Source organism: Heptranchias perlo, chromosome 22 (assembly GCF_035084215.1).
Source record: "Heptranchias perlo isolate sHepPer1 chromosome 22, sHepPer1.hap1, whole genome shotgun sequence".
Classification (NCBI taxonomy): Eukaryota; Metazoa; Chordata; class Chondrichthyes; order Hexanchiformes; family Hexanchidae; genus Heptranchias; species Heptranchias perlo.
Window position 1 is genome coordinate 6,136,202 of NC_090346.1, and position 26,286 is coordinate 6,162,487.

At 43.4% G+C, this 26,286-nt stretch overlaps 1 protein-coding gene across 2 annotated transcripts; it reads left to right on the forward strand.

Annotated features, from left to right (window-relative positions):
* Positions 1–1,045: 1,045 nt before the first annotated feature.
* Positions 1,046–25,885, forward strand: cpsf4 (cleavage and polyadenylation specific factor 4). Of its 2 annotated transcripts, none has more exons than XM_068002866.1 (8): positions 1,046–1,374; positions 6,506–6,556; positions 7,297–7,449; positions 8,309–8,404; positions 17,263–17,356; positions 21,392–21,467; positions 22,452–22,625; positions 24,672–25,885. In XM_068002866.1, exons 1-8 carry the CDS (start codon positions 1,272–1,274, stop codon positions 24,738–24,740), a joined length of 816 nt encoding a protein of 271 aa, XP_067858967.1. In that variant the 5' UTR covers positions 1,046–1,271; the 3' UTR covers positions 24,741–25,885. The 2 variants fall into 2 exon arrangements, with proteins under 2 accessions (XP_067858967.1, XP_067858966.1); XM_068002865.1 differs by having other exon boundaries at positions 1,047–1,374; positions 22,449–22,625.
* The last annotated feature ends 401 nt before the right edge of the window (positions 25,886–26,286 follow it).

Below are 26,286 nucleotides of genomic sequence, written 5' to 3' on the forward strand. Positions count from 1 at the left end.
AAATGGCAGAAGTGTTATGAGCATGAGATAATAGGAGGCATAATGAGAGAAATCAGATAAAATTAATACAGGAGACACAGAATAGCTAAAAGGGTGTGTGGAAAGGGAAGCATGGAAAACAGGCTCCAGTGGCCCATGAGCCTGGTAGAAGAAAAAATGCCAACCACCAGTTCAAATTGATCCATCCTCTACTCTACCCGACCCCAACCATCAATCTGCTTCTTTCCTCAGTCCCACATTGCCAGCACTCCCTTCCTGAGAGAAAATGGGACCTGATAGTTAGAACCTGAAGTTGTTAATAGTGAGGCCAAACATTTCCTACATTACAACTGTGACTACACTTCAAAAGTACTTCATTAGCTTTGGGACATCCTGAGGTCATGAAAGGCACTATATAAATGCAAGTCTTTCTTTTCTTTTCTAAGGGCTGCAAAGTGCCGTGCACAAAGATGTTGTCAGAAGCAAAATACTGGGGATGCTGGAAATCTGAAATGAAAACAGAAACTGCTGGAAATACTCAGCAAGTCAGGCAGCATCTGTGGGGAAAAAAAAGAGTTAACGTTTCAGGTCGAAGACCTTTTGTCAGAACTGGGAGACGTTAAGGAGTTAACAGTTTTTGAGCAAGTACAGAGTCAGGAGAAGGGAGAAAAGAACAAAAGGGAAGGTCAGTGATAGGGTGGAGGGCAGGAGCGATTAAATGGGATGATGGTGCAAGGCAAGGAGGGTGGGAATGGGACAGGGTGAGAAACAAAAGATGGGTCTACAGGAGCTGTAAATAGCAACAGTAGAACCATTACCAGCAGCTGCAGTCCCACAAAACCATGGGAGCAGTGGTTGTGATCTGAAGTAATTGAAATCAATGTTGAGGCCGGAAGGTTGTAAAGTGCCTGATGGAAAGATGAGGTGCTGTTCCTCGAGAAGATGCTCTGGTTGCTGGAGTTAGTCGGGTGTCCTCCTGGACACCAGGGGGCGTTGTAGCCGGCGCGGCGACACGGTGCCGGCTCTTGTTCCGGGCGGCGGCTCCTTGTTGCGGCGCGGGGGTCAGGGTTCGGGAGCACGGTTCCCGGGCTCGGTGCTGAGGCGGTGGTTGTGTTTGAATCCTCGGGCCGGGGCCGGGGAGCGGGGCCGCTGGTTGTGTTTGAATCCTCGGGCCGGGGCCGGGGAGCGGGGCCGCTGGTTGTGTTTGAATCCTCGGGCCGGGGCCGCTGGTTGTGTTTGAATCCTCGGGCCGGGGCCGGGGGTCGGGGCCGCTGAGGCGGGGGGAGCGCAAGATGCAGGAGCTCATTTCCAACGTGGAGCACATCAAGTTCGAGCTGGAGATGGCGGTGGAGCAGCAGCTGGGGGCGCAGCCGCTACCCTTCCCCGGCATGGACAGTGAGTACCGGCCGAGCCCGGGGCCAGGGGCCCGCCCCCCCCCCCCAGCACCCAGCCGCCCCCCCCCCCCCAGCACCCAGCCGCCCCCCCCCCCCCCCAGCACCCAGCCGCCCCCCCCCCCCCAGCACCCAGCCGCCCCCCCCCCCCCCCAGCACCCAGCCGCCCCCCCCCCCCCCCAGCACCCAGCCGCCCCCCCCCCCCAGCACCCAGCCTCCCCCCCCCCCCCCAGCACCCAGCCTCCCCCCCCCCCCCCCCCAGCACCCAGCCTCTCCCCCCCCCCCCCCCCCCAGCACCCAGCCTCTCCCCCCCCCCCCCCAGCACCCAGCCTCTCCCCCCCCCCCCCAGCACCCAGCACCCAGCCTCTCCCCCCCCCCCCCCCCCCAGCACCCAGCCTCTCCCCCCCCCCCCCCCCAGCACCCAGCCTCTCCCCCCCCCCCCCAGCACCCAGCCTCTCCCCCCCCCCCCCCCAGCACCCAGCCTCTCCCCCCCCCCCCCCCCCAGCACCCAGCCTCTCCCCCCCCCCCCCCCCCAGCACCCAGCCTCTCCCCCCCCCCCCCCCCCCCAGCACCCAGCCTCTCCCCCCCCCCCCCCCAGTAGCCGGGCTCATTCATTAAAGTTAAAATTGCCCGCTGTCGGTGCGGGCTGAGTGGGTCCGCTCCGCTCCGCTCTGAAGATCCTGATCCTCGTCCCTGGGTCACAGACATTTGGGTCTCTGCTGTCGGGGGAGGGGCTGATGCATTCCTGGTTTTTAAAGCATTTTGGCTCCACTTGGGAAATTCCTGCAGATTTTTAAATGTGGACTCTCTCTCGCTCGCTCTCTGTATCTTCATCTTCGTTGTTTTATCAAAGGATTTTTTTTCTCTGTTTCCTTCTTTCCTGATTCCTTACTGTGGTAGTTACACGGCTGCTGCGACCACCTGATACTTTGCCCTGATGTCCATTCTTCCTTCATGTGTAAGCCTTAACTGGGACTGTTGGCCGGATATTGGACTGTGGGGGGCATCACAACATGAGCCCCAGAATGTCCAGTAGGGGCCAGTGGATGGTCATTTTTTTGTGTCTCTCCCTAGCATCAGGGTGCAAAAGCCGGCTTGTAGCTCACTCACTGCTACCCCGAGCTCAGATCAGCTAACTTGGTAAACACCGAGAACTGAATCTAGAACATTCCTGGTCTGTATGGCACATTTTCACATCAAGTGGTACATTTACTCACTAACCATCAAGGTAGATCCGTGGGGCCATTTTTTCGGTGTTGAATTTTGCACTGACAGCTGGCTGTATTGACTGCAGGTGTGCCTCCTTGATCCAGTGTACATATCCCACAGGTTGCTTATGTGAATGTTTACAAAGCCTTTTTTCCCCATCATTCTCTATATATGTGATTCTTTTCATCTGGTGTGACAATAAAGAACTGTGCCCAATTTATTACCAATAATTAAATTCTCAATGAGTGAGCTGTGATAAAGATTGCCTTGGTGACATGGAGGTCAAGTATATTGAACGTCAATTCAGCTCACCAGATTCAGGGCTCCAATTTTTTGAGTTGTAGGACTCCATCTTGTGATGGTACAGTTGGGAGGTTGTTTCACTACATTAACTGTAGGCTGGCTGGCTGGCCTCTTCCTGACTTTTTTTAAAGCACCTGGAACTTTAGCTTATTATAGAACAGACTGCTGGGAGAGGAATCTGTTGAAGCAAAAATGAACAGACCCATAATTATTTGAAATATTGGCAGTAAAAATACCACCAGTGATTCCTTTATTGTATAATTGTGAAGAGGGGAAAGATCGGAACACATGAATCAAAAGATGACCGAATGGGTAAATTCTTGGAAAGCATTCTGCACAGTTTGAGATTCCGAAATGAATTTGTGGGGAATGATTGCACTATGTATCCTAAACAACAGCAGCTTGTTTTTCCATAATGTTCGTGAACCGAATTGACTGAGTTCAGGGATGGTACTCACTTGCCCTGGGGAAGTAAGCTGTGATTCGTGTAGAATCCTGGAACTTGTCAGGCTTGTAGATCAGCGGGGACAGTGTACTGGAGCTCTAACGTGCTGCACACAGAATGGTGGGATAAAGGTTTTGTTGTATAGTCACAATAGTATCCATCATTATCATCAAGATGGCATCATTGCAGTGTTGTCATTTTTGCATGGAAGTGTTTATTATACCTGCACTAGGAAACAGAGCAGTTTTCAGGTATTCTGTGCTTGTATCTAGTGCTCACAGTTGCTGGGTGGAAACATTGAGTTTAATTTTTTTAACCATTATCATCTCCTCAAAGTAATTGTGATGGGGTTGTTATCGTGCATAGAATAAATTCGATATTTCGCCTTTGTGAGAGAACAATTTATCACATGTTGTTATTGGCCACGGATTGAATCATACAGCACAGAAGGAGACCATTCGTCCCATCGTGCCTATGCCACCACTTTGAAAGAGCTATCCAGTTAGTCCCACTCCCCTGCTCTTTCCCCGTAGCCCTGCAAACTTTTCCTTTTCAGGTATTTATCCAATTCCCTTTTGAAAGTTACTATTGAATCTGCTTCCACCACCCTTTCAGGCAACGTATTCCAGATCATAACAACTCGTTGCATCAAAAAAATTCTTCTCATCTCCCCCTTGGTTCTTTTGCCAATTATCTTAAATCTGTGTCCTCTGGTTACCGACCCTCCTGCCAGTGGAAACAGTTTCTCCCTATCCACTCTATCAAAACCCCTCTTAATTTTGAACACCTCTATTAAATCTCATCCTACCTAAAGTGTGGTGCCCGGAATTGGACAACATACTCCAGCTGAGGCCTAACCAGTGATTTATAAAGATTTAGCATAACTTCCTTGCTTTTGTACTCTTTGCCTCTATTTATAAAGTCAAGGATCCCGTATGCTTTATTAGCAGATTAGCAACTTATGCTGCCATCTTCAAAGAGAAACATTTATACTGTTATATAACAGAAACTCACTGGAATTACGTTAGTTTCAATGGGTGTCTTGGAGTGATACTAGTGGAACAACACATACTGGTGAGAATATAAAATCCAGGCTGAACGTGCACAAACACAATATTGCAGTGTGTTAGAGCTGAAATGCATTGCGCTCACACTTGTGATTTGCCGCCACAGTAAGTTACCAATCTGTACCATGCTATTGTGGGAAGGGGCCGAGCTGAGGGAAAAAAAACTAAGGAGAGATCACCACCTCCTGAGCCCCACATATGCACATTCTGGGGCCATTGCAGGGGCCTATTTACAGAAGAACCTAGACAATACTTGTAAGTGGGCAGAGCCAGGGTGGAAGAAATCAAATACAGTTAAGTGCAAAGTCTTCACATTGGGAGAAAAATGGGAAATATACTTAACGAGTCATGTTGAACAGCTAGTGGAGAGGCTAAAAGAGATCTGGGATTGATCATGTCTACAATGACCATGTCCAGTCATTGCAAAACAGCAGATGCCAAAGTGAACAGAATGCTGAGCAAATTGCCAAATCGGTAGAGTTTAAGTCCGAGGTTCTCGTGCTGAAGCTGTATAGTGCTCCAGTTAGGCCATTCCTGGAAATACTGCATTCAGATCTGGTCACCGATCCAAAAGAGAAACGCCAAGCTGCGGAAGTAGTACAAAGAGGCTGATCTCTAATATGGGGTGAATAAGTTGTGAGGAAAGATTAGAAAACTTGTATACTTCAGCCTTGAAAGCAGGTGCATGAGAGGAAATCTTTTAGATTTATATAAGCAACTACATGGAATAAAAAATATTAATGCTGAGCACTGTTTCAGGTCAAACCATAACTGCAGCACAAGGGGACATAGGTGCAAACTGAAGGCTCTAGACAGAGTAGATGGAGAGAAACTGTTCCCATTGGCGGAAGGTTCAAGAACCAGAGGGCATAGATTTACGGTGATTGGCAAAAGAACCAAAGGTGACATGAGGAAAAACTTTTTTACGCAGCGAGTGGTTAGGATCTGGAATGCACTGCCTGAGGGGGTGGTGGAGGCAGATTCAGTCGTGGCCTTCAAAAGGGAACTGGATAAGTACTTGAAACGAAAAAACGTGCAGGGCTATAGGGATAGGGCGGGGGAGTGGGACTAGCTGGATTGCTGGTGCATTATGCGGACTCGATGGGCCGAATGGCCTCCTTCCGTGCTGTAACCTTTTTATGATTCTATCCTCCTGACTGGGGAGAGTGCACATAAAGGAAGATTTAGTAAGTATATTCCAGAATGTTTGTGTAGCGATCATGGATAATTTTGTAAAGTCTGCTACTTGGGTATTGTTTATAGCGACAAACTGATCACTTTCTACCACTGTTAACAACTCCCATCCCCAACTATATGCAGTGCTTAAATCAATCTGCACAATTAAGCAACACCAGGATCCTGAATCCCCACCCATGGATACAGCATGACAAATTGGCATCATTGTAAAGAAGACGTCTCTCAGCTACTCTTACTAGCGGCAACTAGCAGGCTGAATCGTTCTCTCAAGCGATCTTAATTATGATCAAGACTTTCACTCAGCTGTTGAATGGTTAGAACACTTAGACTACCTTGCTTTACTCAACAGTCTGTGTAAATGCAATCGCAATTCAAAAAAATTGGTGCCACTTTGGTTACTGGGCGATGCCAGCCATCAGGACCAGCATATGGATCCTGATGTATTCGTCATCCTACCTCCTGCCCGTCGTTGTTCCTCTCGTACCATCTGCTGAAGTTCTTTTCTTTTTAAGTCTATGTATGATACATTTGTATTGATTTTTTTAACAATGCTGTATTTCGTGATCCTAACCACCAGTGTAAATAGGGTAGGTGTTCTAAACTCACTTGCGATCATTCCCGTGCCCAGCCTGCATTACACCACTGAGTCTCCGCATCAACTATGGAGGCAATTGTCCACTTTGTCAGTAGTTTGTGCGTTTTGTACTTGTGCTCACAGGAAATATTTTGAGGCTGCCCCAAACTCAATTCATTCTGAACCCTTGATTTCATATAGAAGAGGGAAATAAACAACTTTCAGGCAATCGGTCATGAGGTATAAATGATAGCCTCAACCTACTTTCATTATAACAGTGACTTTTCAAACCTAGTGATCTTTTTATTGAAATATGTGCTTCTTATTATTTTTCCCTCAGAGTCTGGGGCGGCGGTCTGTGAATACTTTCTGAGGGCGTCATGTGGGAAAGGTAAGAGATCCGGGCTGAGCCGTTTCCATCTTCAGTGGTCTGCTGTTGTTTTCCAATCTCTCTTAATGCGCTGGCGATCTAGTTTGTTTGGTGACCGTAACTCTTATCACTGAGATTCCTTCAGATGCAGTTTCCTTGTGTTTCATGATAATTGTGTATGAAGTATTCTTGAGGGGCATTAGGGCACTAGTTTCCTCCTGTGAGTCCCCTTTCTCCACCCCCCCCCCCCCCGGCTCATTCTCAGCCCTGGATTCGGGAGGGGGCGAACGCGCAGAGGACAATTATTTCCACCGAGAGTGAAGAAAAGTCATGGGGCAATTAATTTCCCTCCGTTCTTGTGCGCCTCCTATTAGAGAAGGGCATTGCCCTCTTGGCTGGGGTGTGCTGCATGTGCACAGAGAGGGGAAGGGAGAAAATATTTTGAAAAATGTACATTAGAAAAATATATCAAATTCCATCCTATGGATGTGCGGAGTTCATTCCTGATATTGAATGAGTCGCTATTCCCAGAAACCTGGAGGTCTCATTTAAAATGTATAAGCTACTATTCTTCAAGCTTTCAGCATTAAGTAACCTGTTGATTTCTACCTATGCACCCGGAGACTATGCCTCTGCGTACCCTCCCCCTCTGTTCATTATGTGTCTTTTCCTCCCTCCCCACCCCTCCTCATCCCCCCGCATCAAGAAGTGTGGTGCGAGGAGGAACCGCTCTGGTGATTTAGTCTGATTTTGTTGTGCAGGTGGAATGTGCCCGTTTCGCCACATCAGCGGCGAGAAGACGGTAGTGTGCAAACACTGGCTGCGAGGGCTGTGCAAGAAAGGAGATCAGTGTGAATTCCTACATGAGTACGACATGACCAAGATGCCCGAGTGCTATTTCTATTCCAAGTTTGGTGAGTGCCACCTGTGTTTGTTCCCTGTTTGCAGTTTCCAAACACGCCTGGGTGTCTGATCACAGGCAAAGGTGGGAAGGGCAGGCCGTGCATCACAAGTTGTGACCGGGGGTTGACTTACTGAGATGGGATATTAAAGCAGCAGCACGTCACAACTCCCCAATGCGGTAGAACTATAACATTGTGATTTTACCGTCAGCAATCTGAGAATTAAAAACATTTAAGAATAACTTTATAACAAAAGTCTTTCCTTCTTAGGCAGTGTAACGTGTATTATTGAAAGCTGGAAATGCGCCACAGGTTGGTTGAGTTTTTCGGAGCTCTCACCATCTGAAGTGCTGCCCTGCCTTTCTCTTTCAGAAGCTGACCACCTGCTGTGTATTTCCAGCACTTCGTTTTTAATTTCCATTTTCTGGCATTTGCGTATTTTCTTTTTGTTTCGTGCCCTCCTGCTACCTCACCAGGGCTGGGTTTAGGATTTGAGCATGTTGCGCACACTGTACCTGTGTTTACTAATGCTTTCAGCATCACCTGTTTCCTAGGTAATGCATGGAACAGGTAGCGTCACAGAAATTGAACTGAACATAATTTACGAACTAATTTCTTTGCACTCGGAGTTAATTTCTCGAATAGACTGCTATCAGAACCGTGAAAGTTGGTTCAGTCGAAGCATTCAGAAAGCAGGTGGATTGATTCCTGAATCAATTGGGAGTAGCGGGCTATGAGATGGCATCAAGGCAGAAGGGAAATTGAAATGGTTAAAGCAAGTCCTGAATATTGGAGAGAAGTCCTGAATGTGTGTTTCATCCTCCTTTCTCCTTACGGTCTATATTCTAATTTGTTCATTATGTCTCTGCAGGAGAATGTAGCAACAAGGAATGTCCGTTTCTGCACATTGATCCGGAGTCTAAAATCAAAGACTGCCCCTGGTACGACCGAGGGTTTTGTAAACATGGTAAGTGTTGAACTTTGGAAAGGAAAAATTGATGAATTGATTGCCTTTGGGTCACTCTCATGTACATCCTCCTGTTATTGGCAGAGACCTGGGAGCAGGTCACTTTGCTCCACTCTCAATCGGGGAATATTATATGACATGGAAAGAGCTCAGGTTAAACGAATGGGAGAAAAGGTCCAAAACAGCTTGGGGGGAGAGATACAATATTCTTTTTCTTCTCTCTAATTTTATTCCTTCTCCTCCCACCCCTCTCTTAAAGTCACTAATTCATGCTAGCAAACAGTTCTATGGGTGCCATCCATTCGCTGGTACCTTGCCCATGTGATCATTCTTCATGCGAACCTAGTGAGTGTTGACGGGCTGGTCGACCATGATTGGGAGCTTGTGTCGAAAACTTAATTACCTATTATACACAATGCATTAACTCCAAACACTTATTTTAAGACAAGTAAGAATTTATTAAAAGAAGCTTGTATACAAGGGAAGCTGTGTTCTAAGACAATGGTTAGAACCACCTCTTCGCTGAGCAGAGGAAACGGTTAACTTTTATACAGTTCAATTAGTAATGTCTGTCTATCATTGAATATGGGCGTACATGTACACTCTCATTGGTTCAAGTGGTTAGTCAATCAAAAATAGGGAACCCACCCTCTAGTTTCCCATGACTGTTTAACATCACGAGACAATGTCTGGGGAAAGTGCCTTTCCCCTAAGAAACTGTCTTTATTATCAGTTCTGTACTCAGTCTCAAGGCTATATGGTCATTCATTTTTGTTAAGTCAGACAGTTATCTCATAAGCAGACAATAGCTCTTCTGTGTGTCTTTGCTGGGACCGTGAACACATTAAGCTTCTCATTATATTCAGCTGGTCAGCTAACATGGTCAACTTATTCCATCATGCTTTGCTTCTTTTATGGTCAAGTATTTCTACATTAATACGGTCAGCTTTATGGTTTAGGTGTATTAGAAGGTTAATTTAGTCAGGCATTTCTTTATGGTTTTCCACATTCCCCCCTTTTGTCCTATATATATATATGGACAATACTCTAATAGAGCATTATTCCACCCAGACGTTCAAACTCCTCCTGCATCACCTCATCCTGTGTCACCCCTACTTGCACCATCAAATTTGTGGGCGCTATATGTGTACCCAGATTGGACATCATAACACAGCAGCATTTGACATAGCAATAGGCTATAAGAATTATAACAATAAATATGACTAGTCCCTGAACTAGAGAAGTCCCAATAGAACCCAGCCATCCTGTTGCCCAGCCCCAAAGAGTGAATGAAGGGGGCTGCTTGAATTTCTCAACTTCCCTTTGGATGTGATCGGCCAAATCAGTAATATTCTCTGAACTATCAGGTATGTAGGTACAACATTCAGATCCAATTAGTGCGCATGTTCCTCCTTTCTCTGCCAATAGGTAATCAAGGGCCATACGGTTTTGTAAGGTGACCGTACGAATGGCTATCATTTCTGCGCTTATTTCCTTTAAGGCTTCTGCCGTATCATTAGCAACTATTTCCCAGATATTGGCTAATTTAATAATTTCTCTGGTGGCCATGCTCACTCCCCACCTAGGGAAAGCAATGGCCCAGGATCGGTCAGCCTCAGTAATTACTCTTTTTACTCGTTGCCCAGCAAGATATTGAGGCAGGGATGATGAGTGTCGGACATATGGGATCACATATCCCAAGTAACATGATCCTGTCCATTTTTTAGGCAACCATGGGTCTGCCTTGTGGCCACAATAAAGTAGGTTTCATTATACGCAGTAACTGCAGGGGAATTCTTTATGTTTATTCTATCTATGTAAATTTGGCCACCTGTGCAAGGCTTCCATCTGATGGTACTACTGATGCTGGTTACTGTCATATTTATATACTGAGTGCAATTACTCCATCCCATTACATCACCCCCTACTGAATTCTTAAGGATTAGAAAAGGAGGTTTATGGGTCTGATCGTAATTAGGTTGGTACCACCCCCGAAATCTGGTTTCACATTTTGTTGTGATTGTGTACTCCTTCCATTGCTTTCTCACAAACATTGTCTTACTTGTTCTCGCACTCATCCAGCCACTATCTCGCATTCTGTTCCCATTAATTTCAATTTGATTTATTACCCACTCCGCTATTTCTTGGGAAGTTAGGGGGACTGGTCTGAGTGGAATGCCTCCCTTGGATTGAACTGGGATATGTGAGCACACCCAGCAACTAGAGATACCTTGACGCTTTGCATACATATATGACGTGTATAAAAAAGGATTGACATGCAGTTCCCTTGAAACACGATTGAGTCTGCTTGCAGCAGGGGTTGTAGCAGGTTTTATGCCAGTTTCCACCCACACGATCATGCATGCCGAGCCAATTATTCTCATATGATTTAAAAGTTTAGGACATGCCATGCTGCAACAGTCTCTTATAACAGTTTAATTAATCAGTCAGTTTTTTTTTACGCCACTGCTGGGGTCCTTGTATGGGGATTTATGGGTTAATTAATCAACTACTAGGTCTGACCTTTGAACTCGAGATTGGGACCCACCCCTTTATATCCCTTAATCCAAATTTTATCCCTACAATATCCCATTAGATGCTGTACCTCATCTTAACTAGGTTCCCTTTGTGTTGGCCACCAGTCCGGGTGGAAGAGAGGCAGAGCATCTGATAATCCTATCAAACTATGATTGTCTTCCCTTTTACATGCACCTTACCCCAGCGGGTGCTACTCCCGGTACCATTAAGATGTTTTCTTGGTTGAAATCACAGAGACAATGGGGACATTCTCACCCAGGCTCTGTTTTACTATCTTTGCCAAACCCTTCATCCTCTACTTACATTTATTACATGCCATGAAAATCAAGACATATTACAACAAACTGCACTACGACTAATACATGTGAAATTAATCTAATCTGAGGATGGATTTGTATATTCAGTCCCCAATTCCAGAGGTCATCCCACCAAGTGGTGACTTTAATTTGGTCAATGTCATGTTTAATATTTTTATTGTCCTGTTGTAGGTTATAATAAACCTTCTGGGAGAGGCGTATCTCAAGTATTTAGGCAACAAGGGTGTCAGATACCCAAATGTGTCCTGATATTCTTTTAAGTCCTTTTTTTTTACATCTTCAGAAACTTGTAAGGTGGTGAGGTTATGCCGGTGTATCTCTACCAGTTCCTCAGGTCCATTCCGAACCGGGACTTCAGGAATGGAGTAGAATTCTGGACTTAAAATATCACAAGTTAGATTGGCATATTTAAATGTTTTCAAATTAGTTGTAACACAGTATTCGCCCTCTCCGGCATATGCACCTTGAGTGGGTTTTAGATCCGCCTCTAGGGCCTCCATTGGTACCAGTATTGTTAAACCCACACTGTGCTTCTGGACTGTGTCCAACACTATGTGGACATACAGTGACAGCATGTCTCGTAACACATCCCTTTAATTCTGTTCTAGCCAAATTCCCTTCGATTTTTTTTCCAGCATATGGTAACATATTGTGATGCAATATGTGCATTCCGTCCTTCACTACCCCAATATTCTGTACTTGTTACACCTCTCGTCCCTGGGTTTCGGGTGCCATCACCAGTATTACTAGTACCAACCCTAGGAGCCCTCCTCTGTCAGGTTTACACTCCACTTGAGTGGGGTACACTCGCACCATTGCCCTGAATTGGCAAGGGGTGATGTTCTTGTTTGCTAACAGCCGGTTGGAGGTACCACCTCCATCATGCCCACAGGTCAGGTTCACCCTCAGTTTGTTGATTCATTATTCATAAGGGTACTTCCCCTGCCTGTATCTGGGCTAGGTTCTCTCGTGTCTGTTCCACAATCCAGTTACCATATGTACTGCAGATGTCATTAGCAGTCGCCTGCTAAGATACATTATATTCCTCTTTTATTAATTTATTAATGGTTTGGGCATGTGTTTCTAGCACTGTAGCTATCTTTTGCAAATGTATGGTCAGCATTTGATCCTCAGACAATTCCTTATCTGTATTTTCATTTATTTTTTAAATATATCTTTAATGCGAGACCCTAAATCTCTGACCTTTTGATCTAATGTTGCCAAATCAATGTTACTGTCCGATACAATATTTACAGTCAGCTCCAATATCCCAAAATTTGTTTATTTTACGTAATTTCTTCTTGAACCGCTTTTCATTTCCCAAAATATCCCACTACATTGTGCCCGAGTCCCTTCTATCATTTCACAATTATCCTAACTTGAGACCAGTATTGTTGGACTGACAGGACTTGTCAATGTAAAATTTTCTTCCCTCTCGAAAAGAATTCTTCCTTGATACACAGCATTCAATAGGAACCATTTAGACTGGACTTCTTTTATTTTAAAATATAATTTGATTATCCCCTTAAATTACAAGTAAATTTTTCTTTCTCGAGTGCTTGAATAGCAACTCATATAAATTTTTCTTATCAATTCCAATTTCAGAAACAAATTATGTCCAGGCTTTGTGGTTTTTATAGTAGAGATGAAGTGATCGTAATTACTTTTGGATATAACTCCCATATCTCCCCACCTCAAGCACTCTGTCTCGGAAGACAATAAATGGGTTAAAACAAAACAGATCAAAAATGTTTTCAAAAGAAGAGAATCAGGTTGATATCACCACGCTGTGACATTTGGTATCTGCTGATGTCTGCAGCTAAAGTCTTAAATTTTTAACACCACTGGATCGTTTCCTGCACCAGATTTCTCCAGCAAAGGTTGCACCGTAACTTTGTAAAGCCATTTTATGTCAAAGAACTACTCTTGGTAGTCCTGCACCATCAACACTTACGTGGTCCCAAAAACCAGGGTCACCTGTTTTAAAAGAAACACAGAAAATCCATTGCGGCTCTTCTTGAGAGCCCAAGGGGTTAATTTGTCAAATCATCATTTACTATTTATTTTGTCCAAAGGAATAATCCTTTTACCCGAAACAAATCCAGAAAACAAAACAGGAGAGAGAAATTGCCTAGTCTCTCTCTCTCTCTCTCTCTGGAGCACGCAGCCTGTCTGAAATAAACCCTGTCTCTCCCACATACAGATGTACGTAGGACTGCGGACTGGAATTCCCAACTCCAAGTCCTAATCTCTGTGTTTTCAAGATGTCCAAATCAATGGTGTTAACAACTGAGGCACCCGTATTAAGGGCAGTTGCTATATCACTTATCACAGATCTTTACGTCTCCATATTTGTCTATCTCTTTTACGATGTCCACCTCCATTCCATGTCGCGCTTTGTTTTAACACTTGAGTTAGAAGGTGTTGATATAATTGTTGAGCTTTCTTAGTTATATAATTTGTCAGGGAAGGTCTCCCCTCTTTGGTCAGATCTTGTATTGGAGCTACTATTCGTGAATAGTTTCAAATAAAATTGAATAGCCCCAGAACTTGTCGAACTTCCTTGTCATACTGTGGCGGGGTAAAACTGATAGGCGTTTAGTACCCTGTGTCAGTACATAGCTCAAGTAATGGACTTCCAATTGTCCAACCTATGCTTTCTCTTCATACGATTTGTTTTACATTCCTTTCTTATCAATTTTTTTTCTCACTGTAGCATTGTCTGTGTGGAAACTTATATCTCAGTCAATTGTAGCCTTTGGCATTTCCGAGTAATTGGGTCAATTTTACTAATATAACCTATACCAATTGTTACCTCATGTTCACCTGTGTTCTGGGCAAGCCTCAGACAGTTCTCAACCGACTGGGTCATTTCTATCTGTTTGAACTGCTCTTGGCATGACAGTCTGGCTTCTTGGGATGGAAGGGGTTAATATTAACTTGCTCTTGTGGTAGGAGTAATTTGATACTTCTCCCTTTGAGATTAAATTTCCACTTCCACCTTCAAAATTTCTCTTCACACAGGTTTGACTGACTTTTTTTTCACATTTATGGATTGCTTTATACTATATATTTTGCACACTATTTTTGAGATTTATTTTAATCATAGTGTTTAATCAATCACAATAGCACAAAATGCTTCGAAGATCAGTTTAATTTATAACCAGAGATCGTTCTGCAACTGTAACTTGTAATTCTTTAAATCTGCACTTTATCTTTTCTTTTACAATTAAACCTCATTTTGTCTTGGTGAATTGAAAACAGATGTCGGTGTCCTTGGAAGGGGTTAACCTTTTTTTAACAAAATGACGGAGTCAGATATCAGATTCACGCAGCGTTCTCAGCATACGTCAACGTAATTTTCACATACATTCTTTTTTTTTAAAAAAATTCATACCGGGGAATAACATCTCCCATCGTACATTTTAGTTTATATCAACTTTTGTTTTAGGTACCCCTCAATTTTCACATTGCTTCGTAAGTTTTATAATTTGCTGTCCAATTCATTTTTTTTTACATACTTTTCGTGGGTATGAATATAACCAACTCTTCGAGTAAACCACAGCCAATCACAAGATAAAAATTCAAAATGCCAATTTTTTTTTGAAGATCCCATGTCTGGAATTTAACATGCTCACGTTTTATAAGAACCAGAATTTAATAGGTCACTTAACCTCAATAACTCCAATTTTAATTCAGCAATATCAGAATTAAACACAAGACAAAACATCACACAAAAGAAGAAAACACGTAAGACGCAGTAAGAAGGGGGCGTGGCCCACAACACTGACAGAAAACACTGATCAGGACAGGCTTTTTAAAGGGACAGTACACTGAAACAAAAGAACCTTTCTTTTTCGGGTCTCTGTCCTTTAAACATTTTTCTAGTCACTTAATTCTATCCATATTAAATGTACCGTCTTCGGGAAAGGGATATTTCTTAGTTTGGTCCAAATGGACCAGAACTATCAACTCGTCAGTTGTTTCTTTCCCAAAGTTTCTGTACACGTAAGCAGCAGGTGTTCCCTTTGGAGGGATTTTGCTTATAGTTTATACAATCCTCCACACTGTAACTACACAACAATCAAGACCTATCTTAACTATCACAATTCTATACTTGATAATTCAGCTGATTGGACAAGACGTCATGTGTTCTCCACACCCACTCCAGGGTCCTGGCTCCAATAACCAGCCCAGGCTAGGTGCGTGAGAGAAACGTCTGCACTTAGTTGAATCAGCTGACTTACGCAAGATTTTTTAAAGTGCTCCTTCCCTTGAGCAGGGGGAGCACTACCAGTGTTTCTACCTAAACACTTAATTCAGGTAAACCAGAATTTCACACTTTTCCGAAACCGCAACATTCACACCAGCCTGCGTTTGTCGCCACTACAGACTTGTAATTTCACACTTTTCCGAAACTACGCAACATCTAGTCTGCGCTTGTCCAAATTACAACTTTACACTAAGAATTTTTTTTTAAACAAGTCTGTAAACTGATTACCTTTTCTGTTTTCCTAGCGCCTCTATCCACTAGTAGCTGACAGTCTGTTGGTTCTTACAGCAACCTCAACTTCACTCTAGTCACCGGTATCACAGATCTACTCCGTTATTGCTCTCTCTCAGCCCGTTACTACAACACCGCAGCTGACAATATCGAGTAATCTGTCGCGCGTGTCTCTTTTTTTCTGTCCCCTTTTTCTTTCCTTGTCTATACGAAATACATTTCCTATGATCGCCTTCCAATTCCTAAAGGCAAACAGAAGAATTAGTCACGTCAGTTAATGCATTCACTTATCAATCGCAGTGTGTCTGGGTTCATACAGACAACTTGTGTCCGTACTTACCGGAGATCACAAGCGATCTCGGTGGGACCTCCAAGAAACTGTCAAACTTAATTACCTATTATACACAATGCATTAACTCCAAACACTTATTTTAAGACAAGTAAGAATTTATTAAAAGAAGCTTGTATACAAGGGAAGCTGTGTTCCAAGACAATGGTTAGAACCACCTCTTCGCTGAGCAGAGGAAACGGTTAACTTTTATACAGTTCAATTAGTAATGTCTGTCTATCATTGAATATGGGCGTACATGTACACTCTCATTGGTTCAAGTGGTTAGTCAATCAAAAATAGGGAACCCACCCTCTAGTTTCCCATGACTGTTTAACATCACGAGACAATGTCTGGGGAAAGTGCCTTTCCCCTAAGAAACTGTCTTTATTATCAGTTCTGTACTCAGTCTCAAGGCTATATGGTCATTCATTTTTGTTAAGTCAGACAGTTATCTCATAAGCAGACAATAGCTCTTCTGTGTGTCTTTGCTGGGACCGTGAACACAATAAGCTTCTCATTATATTCAGCTGGTCAGTTAACATGGTCAACTTATTCCATCATGCTTTGCTTCTTTTATGGTCAAGTATTTCTACATTAATACGGTCAGCTTTATGGTTTAGGTGTATTAGAAGGTTAATTTAGTCAGGCATTTCTTTATGGTTTTCCACACTTGATCCTGTTTTAATCTGTCATCAACACAAGCTTACTTTCCAGCAGGAGTGGCTGAATGGCGATCAGATGCAGCAACCCTGTCGTTTTTGATTTCCCCCATCTTCACCCAAGGTTCTGGGGGAATTGTAGTGGAACAGCTACCACCCTGCCTGAGATCAGTTAACTCAGTACAGACTAGGAACGGTTCTAAGGCCTGAGATTTCTTCTCTATTAAAATTTCTTTTGTTCCTCACGCTTGCTCCAAATTACAGAAGGTTTGTAAGCATTCCTTACCAGCATTAGTTGCATCTATCGCACAGGTATTGTTTTAACAAAGTTAAACATAATTATAATGCCTTTTAAGCAGGTGCAGTTGTGCACAAGTAGGATTGGTCAGACCCTTTTGACTCGAAGACAGCTGAGTCCTATTGTACTACGTGTGCCAACGGTGTAAGAATGTTATTTGCTGAGTATTAATTTTAGCACATTACTGATCTTAAGTCCTGTCTTGTTGCAGGTCCCCTATGTCGGCACCGCCACACACGGCGAGTCATCTGTGTAAATTATCTGGTAGGGTTCTGTCCAGAGGGCCCCAGCTGTAAATTCATGCAGTAAGTATACAGTGCTCACGTAGGAACATAGTAACAGGAGTAGGCCATTCAGCCCATCAAGTCTTTTCTTCCATTCTGCCAGATCATGGCTAACCTGTTCCTCAAATCTATTCAAACGCCTTTGCTCCGTATCCCTTGATACACTTACCTAACAAAAATCTATCGATCTCAGCCTTGAGAATTTCAACTGACAGATCAGTCTCCTCTTCCCATCATTCCACGTATAGTGTACTGGTAGGAAGAAAGATTGATCAGTGATTTTTCTGACTGGTTATTGGCCATGACATCTGTAAAAATTGGTGTCAGCATTTCTATGACTGGTCATTGCTATGCGAACTGTGATAAATCTTATTTGGATTTAACAGGCTTGTATTCAATTTCTTTTCTCACGTTCCAGTTGGACCTGACTAGTGGCTATTTATTATTTTTAGCTTGAACTTAGAGTTGCATTTTACACTTTCATGTACAATAATGTCCTAGAGAAACTTTTCTTTGAACTTTGTCTTGTCTTTTTTTTCTCTCTGTTTTCTCCTTACTTTCTCCTAATTTTCCTCCCTTTATTTGGGATTTCCTCCGATGCTGCACAAACCTCTATGACTGAAGTCTCAGTCCTGGGTTAGCTTTGAGGCCTATTGCTGGGTCAGGCTGAAGGCCCATTTCCAGGCCTCTGAAGACACCACTGAAAGCACCAGTAATTAGTGTATTAGAATAACCTCATTTTCTTGTCTGCCAGAAAGAATAACTGACACCCTGGAGTGATTTAGAATTTAGTTTTTAGATATAACTAGGTGATCGGCTGTGGCATTGGATATAGAAAGTCCAGACCAAGTGCAGTATGAGATGAAGCAAGGCGAAAAGATGCCGAGCGGTGGAGAATATCTGGACCCAGGCAGGGCAGGGGGTCAGAAAAGAGTGGAAGAGGTGGGAGAAGAGGGAGCAAATTGTGGAGGAGGTGAATGGATTAGGGAAGAGAGAGAAAATTGGAGAGGATAGGGTGGATCAGGGAGGGAGAAGATGAGGAGGACTGGTTGGAGGACAAGGGGAACAGAGAAGGCAGGGAAGGGAATTGGTGGCACTGGGTTAGGGTTGATTTTTCTTTTGGTTGCACTGGGCCGGGATCTATTTCCAACTCCATGGGAGGACGGAATGATTTTCTTTTCAATGGAGTTGCGGAGGGCAGATTGTCTTCTCCGTTCAGGGAAGGGTCCAGAGGTAGGTTTTCAGATCGGTGGGATGGGGGGGGAGGTGCGCAGGAGAAGACAAGCTCCAATTCCTTCTCAGTGTGGGGTGGGAGAGGGCATTAGCTCAGGAGAGGTTACCATCTCAGCAGTAGAGGGAGAGAGGCCTGAGCTGCCTCTGGTGGGGGGTGTTGGGGTTTGGTAGAGATCGACTTATTTCTACTGGGGGGGGGTGGGGGGCGTAGCATGATGCTTCTCAATGGAGGGGAGGAGCCTGCAGTGTCTTCTCATGGGAATGGCCGATCACGAACACCTATTCAGTGTGGGGGGGAGTAGAATGATTGTTGCAACAAAAAAATAACATGTGGCAGCTGACTTTTGACTCTTGACTCACCAAAGTACGGCCAGCGTTGCTCGGATTCATTCGGCTATGGCAGTGTATGGATCCATTCCCAGTGAGCGAATGGCTTGTTCTTGTGCAGTGTCTGTTGTCGAGGTCTACGCACTGGGTGCCTGCCCCTTGAAGCTCGGCCTGTTTATCCCGCTGGACCGTTAGTGTCTGGCCGGTGGGCCTATGTGTGTCCACAATTATCGCAGCTGTTGGGGCAGGCACTTTCAATCACTACCATCGAGTGCGGTTCCAAACCCGGTGGAGAATTCGTGTTTTTACAATTGGTTGAGTGTGGGAATACGGTAATATAGTCAGGAATCTTTACACGGTCTTTGTTGATGTCAGGAGGGAGCTCAGCCTAAGTTGGGGCTGTCATGCAACATTGGGGGGTGTTCCCGAATAACTTAATGGGTCGCATAACCTGGCCCTCACAACAATATTAATGGAATGGTGTGGCCACTCACCGTTTTAATATATAATAGATGTACTCTAGGATATGGGCCAGTTTGTGATGTAATAATCTGTATAATTTCATTGAGCAATAATTTCCCAGTCGTTAGCTGCAGATTAATACAGTCTGGAAGTTTGAGGGGTGAACTAATTGAGGACTTACAAATGATAGAGATTCAGTAAAAGCTGTGGGAATAAAAGGGAGTCAAAGGATATGGAGAACAGGCGGGAAATGGAGTTGAGGCCAGAATCAGATCAGCCATGATCTCATTGAATGGCGGAGCTGGCCTACTCCAGCTCCTGTCTCTTATGTTCAATAGGGTAGATACGGAGAAATTATTTCCTGTGGTGGGAAATCCAGAACAAGAGGGCATAATCGTAAAATTAAAGTGGGGCCATTCAGGAGTGAAATCAGGAAGCACTTTTTCCACACAAAGGGTAGCGGAAATCAAAACTGTTCCCCAAAAGGCTGTGGATGCTGGGTCAGTTGAAATTTTAAAGACTGAGATCAATAGATTTTTGTTAGGTATGGGGATCAAGGGATATGGGGCAAAGATGGGGAAATGGAGTTGAGGTATAGATCAGCCATGATCTAAAGTGAATGACAGAACAAGCTCGAGGGGCTGAGTGGTCTCTCCTTGTTCCTAAACTCCTACGGTCAACATGTGCTCTAACCAGGTAATGTTTAGCAGTGCGTTCTACAGTTAGAATGCACTCAAAGGGTTTGAGTGGCTGAATGAGCTGCTTAAGCTGGGCTCTTGTGGTTCATGGTGTCCTTTGAAGCCGGAGAGTATCACAGCTTGTAACACCAAGCCATTTATTGTTCTCTATCTGTTAAAATAATAAATGGAGTGGAGCAGCCCCACAGCCCTCATAGTCTGTCAGTAAACTGATTGGATTTTATACTTTGACTTAACTGAAGTGCTTTACAGCCTTTTCCCCCATGCTGGTCTCTTTCTTGGTTTGCCTGCCGCAATTGAGGCTCTAGAGATTTGTTCAAATGAAAACTGACGAGGCTGAGACAGGAGAAATTATAATGGGGAATAAAGAAATGGCAGAGACGTTAAACAAATATTTTGTATCTGTCTTCACAGTAGAAGATACAAAAAGCATAGCAGAAATAGTGGGGAACCAAGGGGCTAATAAGAGTGAGGAACTTAAAGTAAGTGGGCAAGAAGGTGGCAGATGGAGTATAATGTGGGGAAATGTGAGGTTATTCACTTTAGTAGGAAGAATATAAGAACAGTATATTTTTTAAATGATGAGAAATTATTAAATGTTGGTGTTCAGAGAGATTTGGCCATGAAACACAGAAAGTTAACATGTAGGTACAGCAAGCAATTAGGAAGGCAAATGGTATGTTGGCCTTTATTGCCAGGGGGTTGGAGTACAAAAGAAAAGAAGTCTTGCTGCAATTGTACAGGGCTTTGGTGAGATCACAACTGGAGTACCATGTATGTTTTGGTCTCCTTATCTTAGAAAGAGTATACTTGCCTTAGAGGCGGTGCAACAAAGGTTCACTAGATTGATTCCTGGGATGAGAGGGTTGTCCTATGAGGAGAGATTGAGTAGAATGGGCCTGTACTCTCTGGAGTTTAGAAGAAGGAGATGATCTCATTGAAACATATAAAATTCTTAGAGGGCTTGACAGGGTAGATGCTGAGAGGCTGTTTTCCCTGGCTGAAGAGTCTAGAACTAGGGGACATAGTCTCAGGATAAGGGATGGGCAATTTAGAACTGAGATGAGGAGGAATTTCTTTGCTGAGAGGGTGGTGAATCTTTGGAGTTCTCCACCCCAGAGGGCTGTGGATGCTCAGTCGTTGAGTATATACAAGACTGAGGTTGATAGATTTTTGTACTCTCGGGGAATCAAGGGATTTGGGGGATCGGGAAAGTGGAGTTGAGGTCGAAGATCAGCCATGATCTTATTGAATGGGGGAGCAGGCTCGAGGGGCTGTTCGGCCTACTCCTGCTTCTGTTTCTTATGTTTCTTGTGTTCTTTATTCTCTCCATCAGCCCTCGGTTTGAGCTGCCAATGGGTACCGGTGCTGACCAACCACCAATACAGCAACAGCAACAGATACTACAAAAGGTGAGGCAGAAATTCTTGCTGTTACTTTTCCAAAATCTTTTTATTTATTTGGTATGTTACTTTTTACAAATCTTTTCACTCCCTTTCCTATTCGTTGAATGCTGCAGGCCTCTGCATGTATTCGAGTGACTTGGACTAAGTTGTTTTACTTTCCCTTCCTCATTATAGAGGAAGTACTTCAGCACTGCCAAGGATCTTTCTCCTCCCAGCCTTCACCTGCAATGTGTCTCCAGTGTTAACTGGCTTATCACAGCATGTTGGAGGGAAAATATTTAGACACTTCATGGTGTGGCACTAAATTGTTAAGATCAGAAGGCCCCAGGCTTGATCCCTAGTCTTTGCTGAGTTAGGATGTTTCAAACGGGACAGTAACTATGGTACTACAATTGGCTTCAGTGACCTTAGGCTAGGAAGGCAAAAATCAGCCAAGTTTCCCACTGCTGTTTGCTGTCTAGTGATTGTTGCTGCAAAGTACGTTGTGTTGGGCAAGGACAGGATCGCGCTTGACTGGTTACCATAGGTCACGTAAGCCTGTCTACTCACGGTTAAAGCTCCCGTACGAAGAAGGGTCAGTTGTGTGAGGTAATGTAGAGCTGCCAGCACCTACAGAATCATTCTCCAGCAACAGTTAGTGCCTTTAGACGGTGGGAGAAGAGGAATTGTTTCATGATCCAAAAGTGTTATAAAATAAGATATCGGTGTTAGCCTTGGCACTCTAATCTCAAAGTCAGAAGATCATGGGTTCAAGCTCCACTCCAAAGACTTGAGCACGTAATCTAGGCTGACACTTAAGTGTAGTACTGAATGCAAGTTTGTAAATTGACTTGAGGCAGTCGTTTAATGTGTTTACTTTGAATTCAGCTGGTGTATTGTAATTCTTTATATGCTACCCTTGAGACTCCATGGTACACAATCAAATAGCTCACAAAGATAGATAGTTTTGATCGTCCTGTGCTAATGTCTTTCTTTCTCTCTTCATAGCAGAATATGAACCCATTTCTGCAGCGATCGTCCTCTCTGGTACAGATTCCTAGTACGAACATCATTGTCGGGCAGCAGAAGCCAATTACACAATCCGGGGGACCAACGCAGCAGTCCCAATTTCAGACGTTGTCGAATCGGGGCCCCAGACCGTTGGAACAAGTCACGTGTTATAAGGTAAATGGAGGGTACTTGATGGTTGGCTGTCATAGAGAAATGGTTCCATGAATGAGAGAGGTTTACGTAGAATTACATAGAATGTACAGCACAGAAACAGGCCATTCGGCCCAACAGGTCCATGCAGGTTTATGCTCCTCCCTCCCTTTAAATGTGTTCATGCTATTCGCCTCAACTACTCCTTGTGGTAGCGAGTTCCACATTCTAATCACGCTGGGTAAAGAAGCTTCTCCTGAATTCCCTATTGTATTTATTGGTGACTATCTTATGTTTATGGCCCCTGGTTCTGGTCTCCCCTGCAAGTGGAAACATCTCTACGTCTACCCTATCAAACCCTTTCATAATCTTCAAGACCTCTATCAGGTAACCTCTCAATCTTTTTTCTAGAGGAAGACACCCAGCTTGCTTAATCTTTCCTGATAGGTATAACCTCAGTTCTGGTATCATCCTAGTAAATCTTTTTTGCACCTTCTTCACTGCCTTTCTATTCTTTTTATAATATGGAGACTAGAATTGTTCACAGTACTCCAAGTGTACTGTTCAATTACATAGAAATATAGAAAATAGGAGCAGGAGTAGCCCATTCAGCCTGTCGAGCCTGCTCCGCCATTCAATATGATCATGGCTGATCCTCTCTCAATACCATATTCCCACTCTCTCCCCATACCCCTTGGTGCCTGTTGTGTCTAGAAAGCTATCTATCTCCTTCTTAAATATATTCAGTTTTGTCACAATTACTTTGTCACACCTGAGTTATGAATATCATTTGCTCTGGTTGGAGTTCTTTATCCCAGTTTACTTGAATCTATGAATTTTAAAAATAAAAGATATCTTTTAAATTTGAGTGAGAACAATTGTAAACATGTAGGGTACATTGCATAGTGTTGTCCGAGCTCCATTGTTGTACTTCATGGCGCAGGATAAGACTATAAGAAAAGGCAAGGGTGAGAAAAAGCCATTGAGTCCCATCGGAGCTCATTCCTTTCATACCCTAACTCTCCCATTATAGCAGGCAGCTGCATTTTTAAGATCTCTACTGTTTAAAACCTCTACTGTTCTGCTTAGGAGATTATTTCTATTAATTTGTCTCCCTAGTCTTACTTTCCTGGTTTAACTTGGAAGTAATCTGGATTTTTCCCTTCTGTACCATTTAATATAGATGTGGGCTCAGATATGATTACCCACATGCTGAGTTCTTTATCGGAACCCCGCTATCACGTAGAGGTCTGAAGCAGAGGTACATGTCAGAGTGGTAATACCTAGCTAGTTTCAATAAGAATGCTAGTGGAGGGTGAAAGTATTTGTATTCATAATGTTTATGATACAAGAGAGGACAATGAATTTCAAGAGGACATTGATAACGGTTTACTTTGAATTAGCAATAAACTTACTCTTTTCTCCCGGTATGTATTTTCCCCAACAGTACAGGTCTGGTACATGTTTGCCGTTAAAGAGCATTGCTGCAGTGTTTCTCTCACCAGCCTGCTGCAGGAGACTCCATAGAGCATATATATTTGTTTTTGTGATTATGGTGAGGGTAAAATGGCACATTGGCTGGAACATGTTGACCTAAAATGATTTGGATAGCAGTGATGGGTTGATATTTCACTTTGTAGTCAAGGAATACAGTAACCTGGTACTGTATGTAGTCTAGCATAGTTACATACACTGTATACATTCAAATAGGTTTTACTTCATTCATAGTACATTACAGCATTGTATTCTGGTATATTCCATATAAGGAATAAGGAGTTTATATTCCGAATAAGGAGTACATGGATTCTTTAGTTAGTACAAAATGAACAGGATTATCCCAGAGTTTTTGCTTCATTGCCTTCCAGGATCAGGGAGAAGTTTGAATTTTTTCGTTATGCATCTCTGAGGATGTATCACAGTACAAATCTCATGGTGTATTGGGTGTTTGGATGGGGGGGTGGGGTAGTGATGGCCCAACTGCACCTCTCTCGTTCCATACTTTAACTGACTCTGTAGTTTGTAGAATTGTGGTATTGAAACAAATTCTTGTGCTTTTTTTTTTCCTCTCAGTGTGGTGAAAAAGGACATTATGCGAACCGATGTACCAAAGGACACTTGGCATTTCTTAGCGGTCAGTAGTAGTCTCACCGGTGAACAATACTCCAATAGAGAACTCTCAAGTTCAACTGATGCCCCAGATGGAATGTACATTGTTTCTTGGTTGGGAGTTGGAAAACTTAATTTGTCTTGTTTTTTTCCCCCTTCCAAGTGCACTGTGACAGTTGCTACTGTAGTCTGTGCCACTGTTTTAAGGTTTGGTATCAGGAAGAACTACACTCTGAAGAATGAAAAAGCGACAGAGAATAGCTACTGTAGCTTTTATTGTACCTGTTTCCAGCCATACCGTTTAATGTCTTCTAGCCCATACTTTCCAATGAAACCTGTTACACGATTGGCAGTGGATTAGTAAGAAACTGAGGGAGGAAAAAATGCAGGCTCACCAAATCACTCGAAGATACTATAAATTGTGATATTCCTATCACAAAGTTTGTGCACATACTTCGTTTTTGTTTTGCTTTTCTAAAGTGCCAATTGTGAGGGCAGTTTTGAGATTTCCTGTGTGTCAGGAATTGAGCTGAAGCTGCTCAAATTCGTTTTAATTGGAGCCCTTGCAGCATACCTCTCAACCTGTGATGTGGGATTCAGTTCAGTGTTTGGGGCAGGTGTGCAGTTCTCTGCAGAACCAGTAAATTGGCTGATCTTAGTGTCTTGCACAGGTAACTGCCACTTTTCTCAGCGGAGCTGTTTGATGTTGGGATGTCCTGATTAAAAATGAGACACTTTGAGAGGTATGCTCACACATGAAGGTGGTTGTGGGGGGGGGCATTGAGGACATTCTTAATTCAATTGGATGGTGTCCAAACCAGGTACTGGCTGTAAAGAATAGCGTTCTAACACACTGCCACCCAGATTCCCCACCTTCGTAAATTGATATAACAACCAATAGAAAATCCTGGTCTGTTATCAACATGGGTGCAAATATCTGTTGGATTTGTGAAATAATAATTGACGAGGATTACATTAGGACATGTAGGATTACTTGCTGGGGTGTCTTATTAATTTGCCTGCGCATTATCACATTTTATAGGAAAAGAAGCTTTTAGTTTTGTGGCAGAAGACAAATGCAATGAGTTTTGCAGAAATTCTACTCTTGAAGCCTCAATTACTGTATGACTGTAAAGTGTTCATTTTTATCCAATTTAATAAATATTTTTTAACAAAGACCTGCCTTGTTTTGTTGCGTTTATTCGTTCTCATTACAGGTGTGTTCTGCAGTATTATCCTCAAGCATTTCACTGAGAAATTTAAAGTGGAACTGGGGGTTTGAGAGGTTTTGTTCTAAGGTTCCTTTCAAAGGAAGAGTATCAAGTGGATAATGTTTTTCAAAACAAAACGAGGTCTTCATTGGGCCATGAAGAAGGATTTGGAAGGGAAATAATCAACACATGTAGGGTAATCAATTTAGTGGAAATGTGAAGGTAAATTTTTCTTTATTATTGGGGAAACTCAGATGAAGGGGCAAGACCCATAGTGCAGCATACCAGCATGGCTGAAAAGAGAAGACTCTAGGTGGCTCTTCCATATCTCGTAGTGGCTGGTTATTGAGCAGCATCAGTACATACTT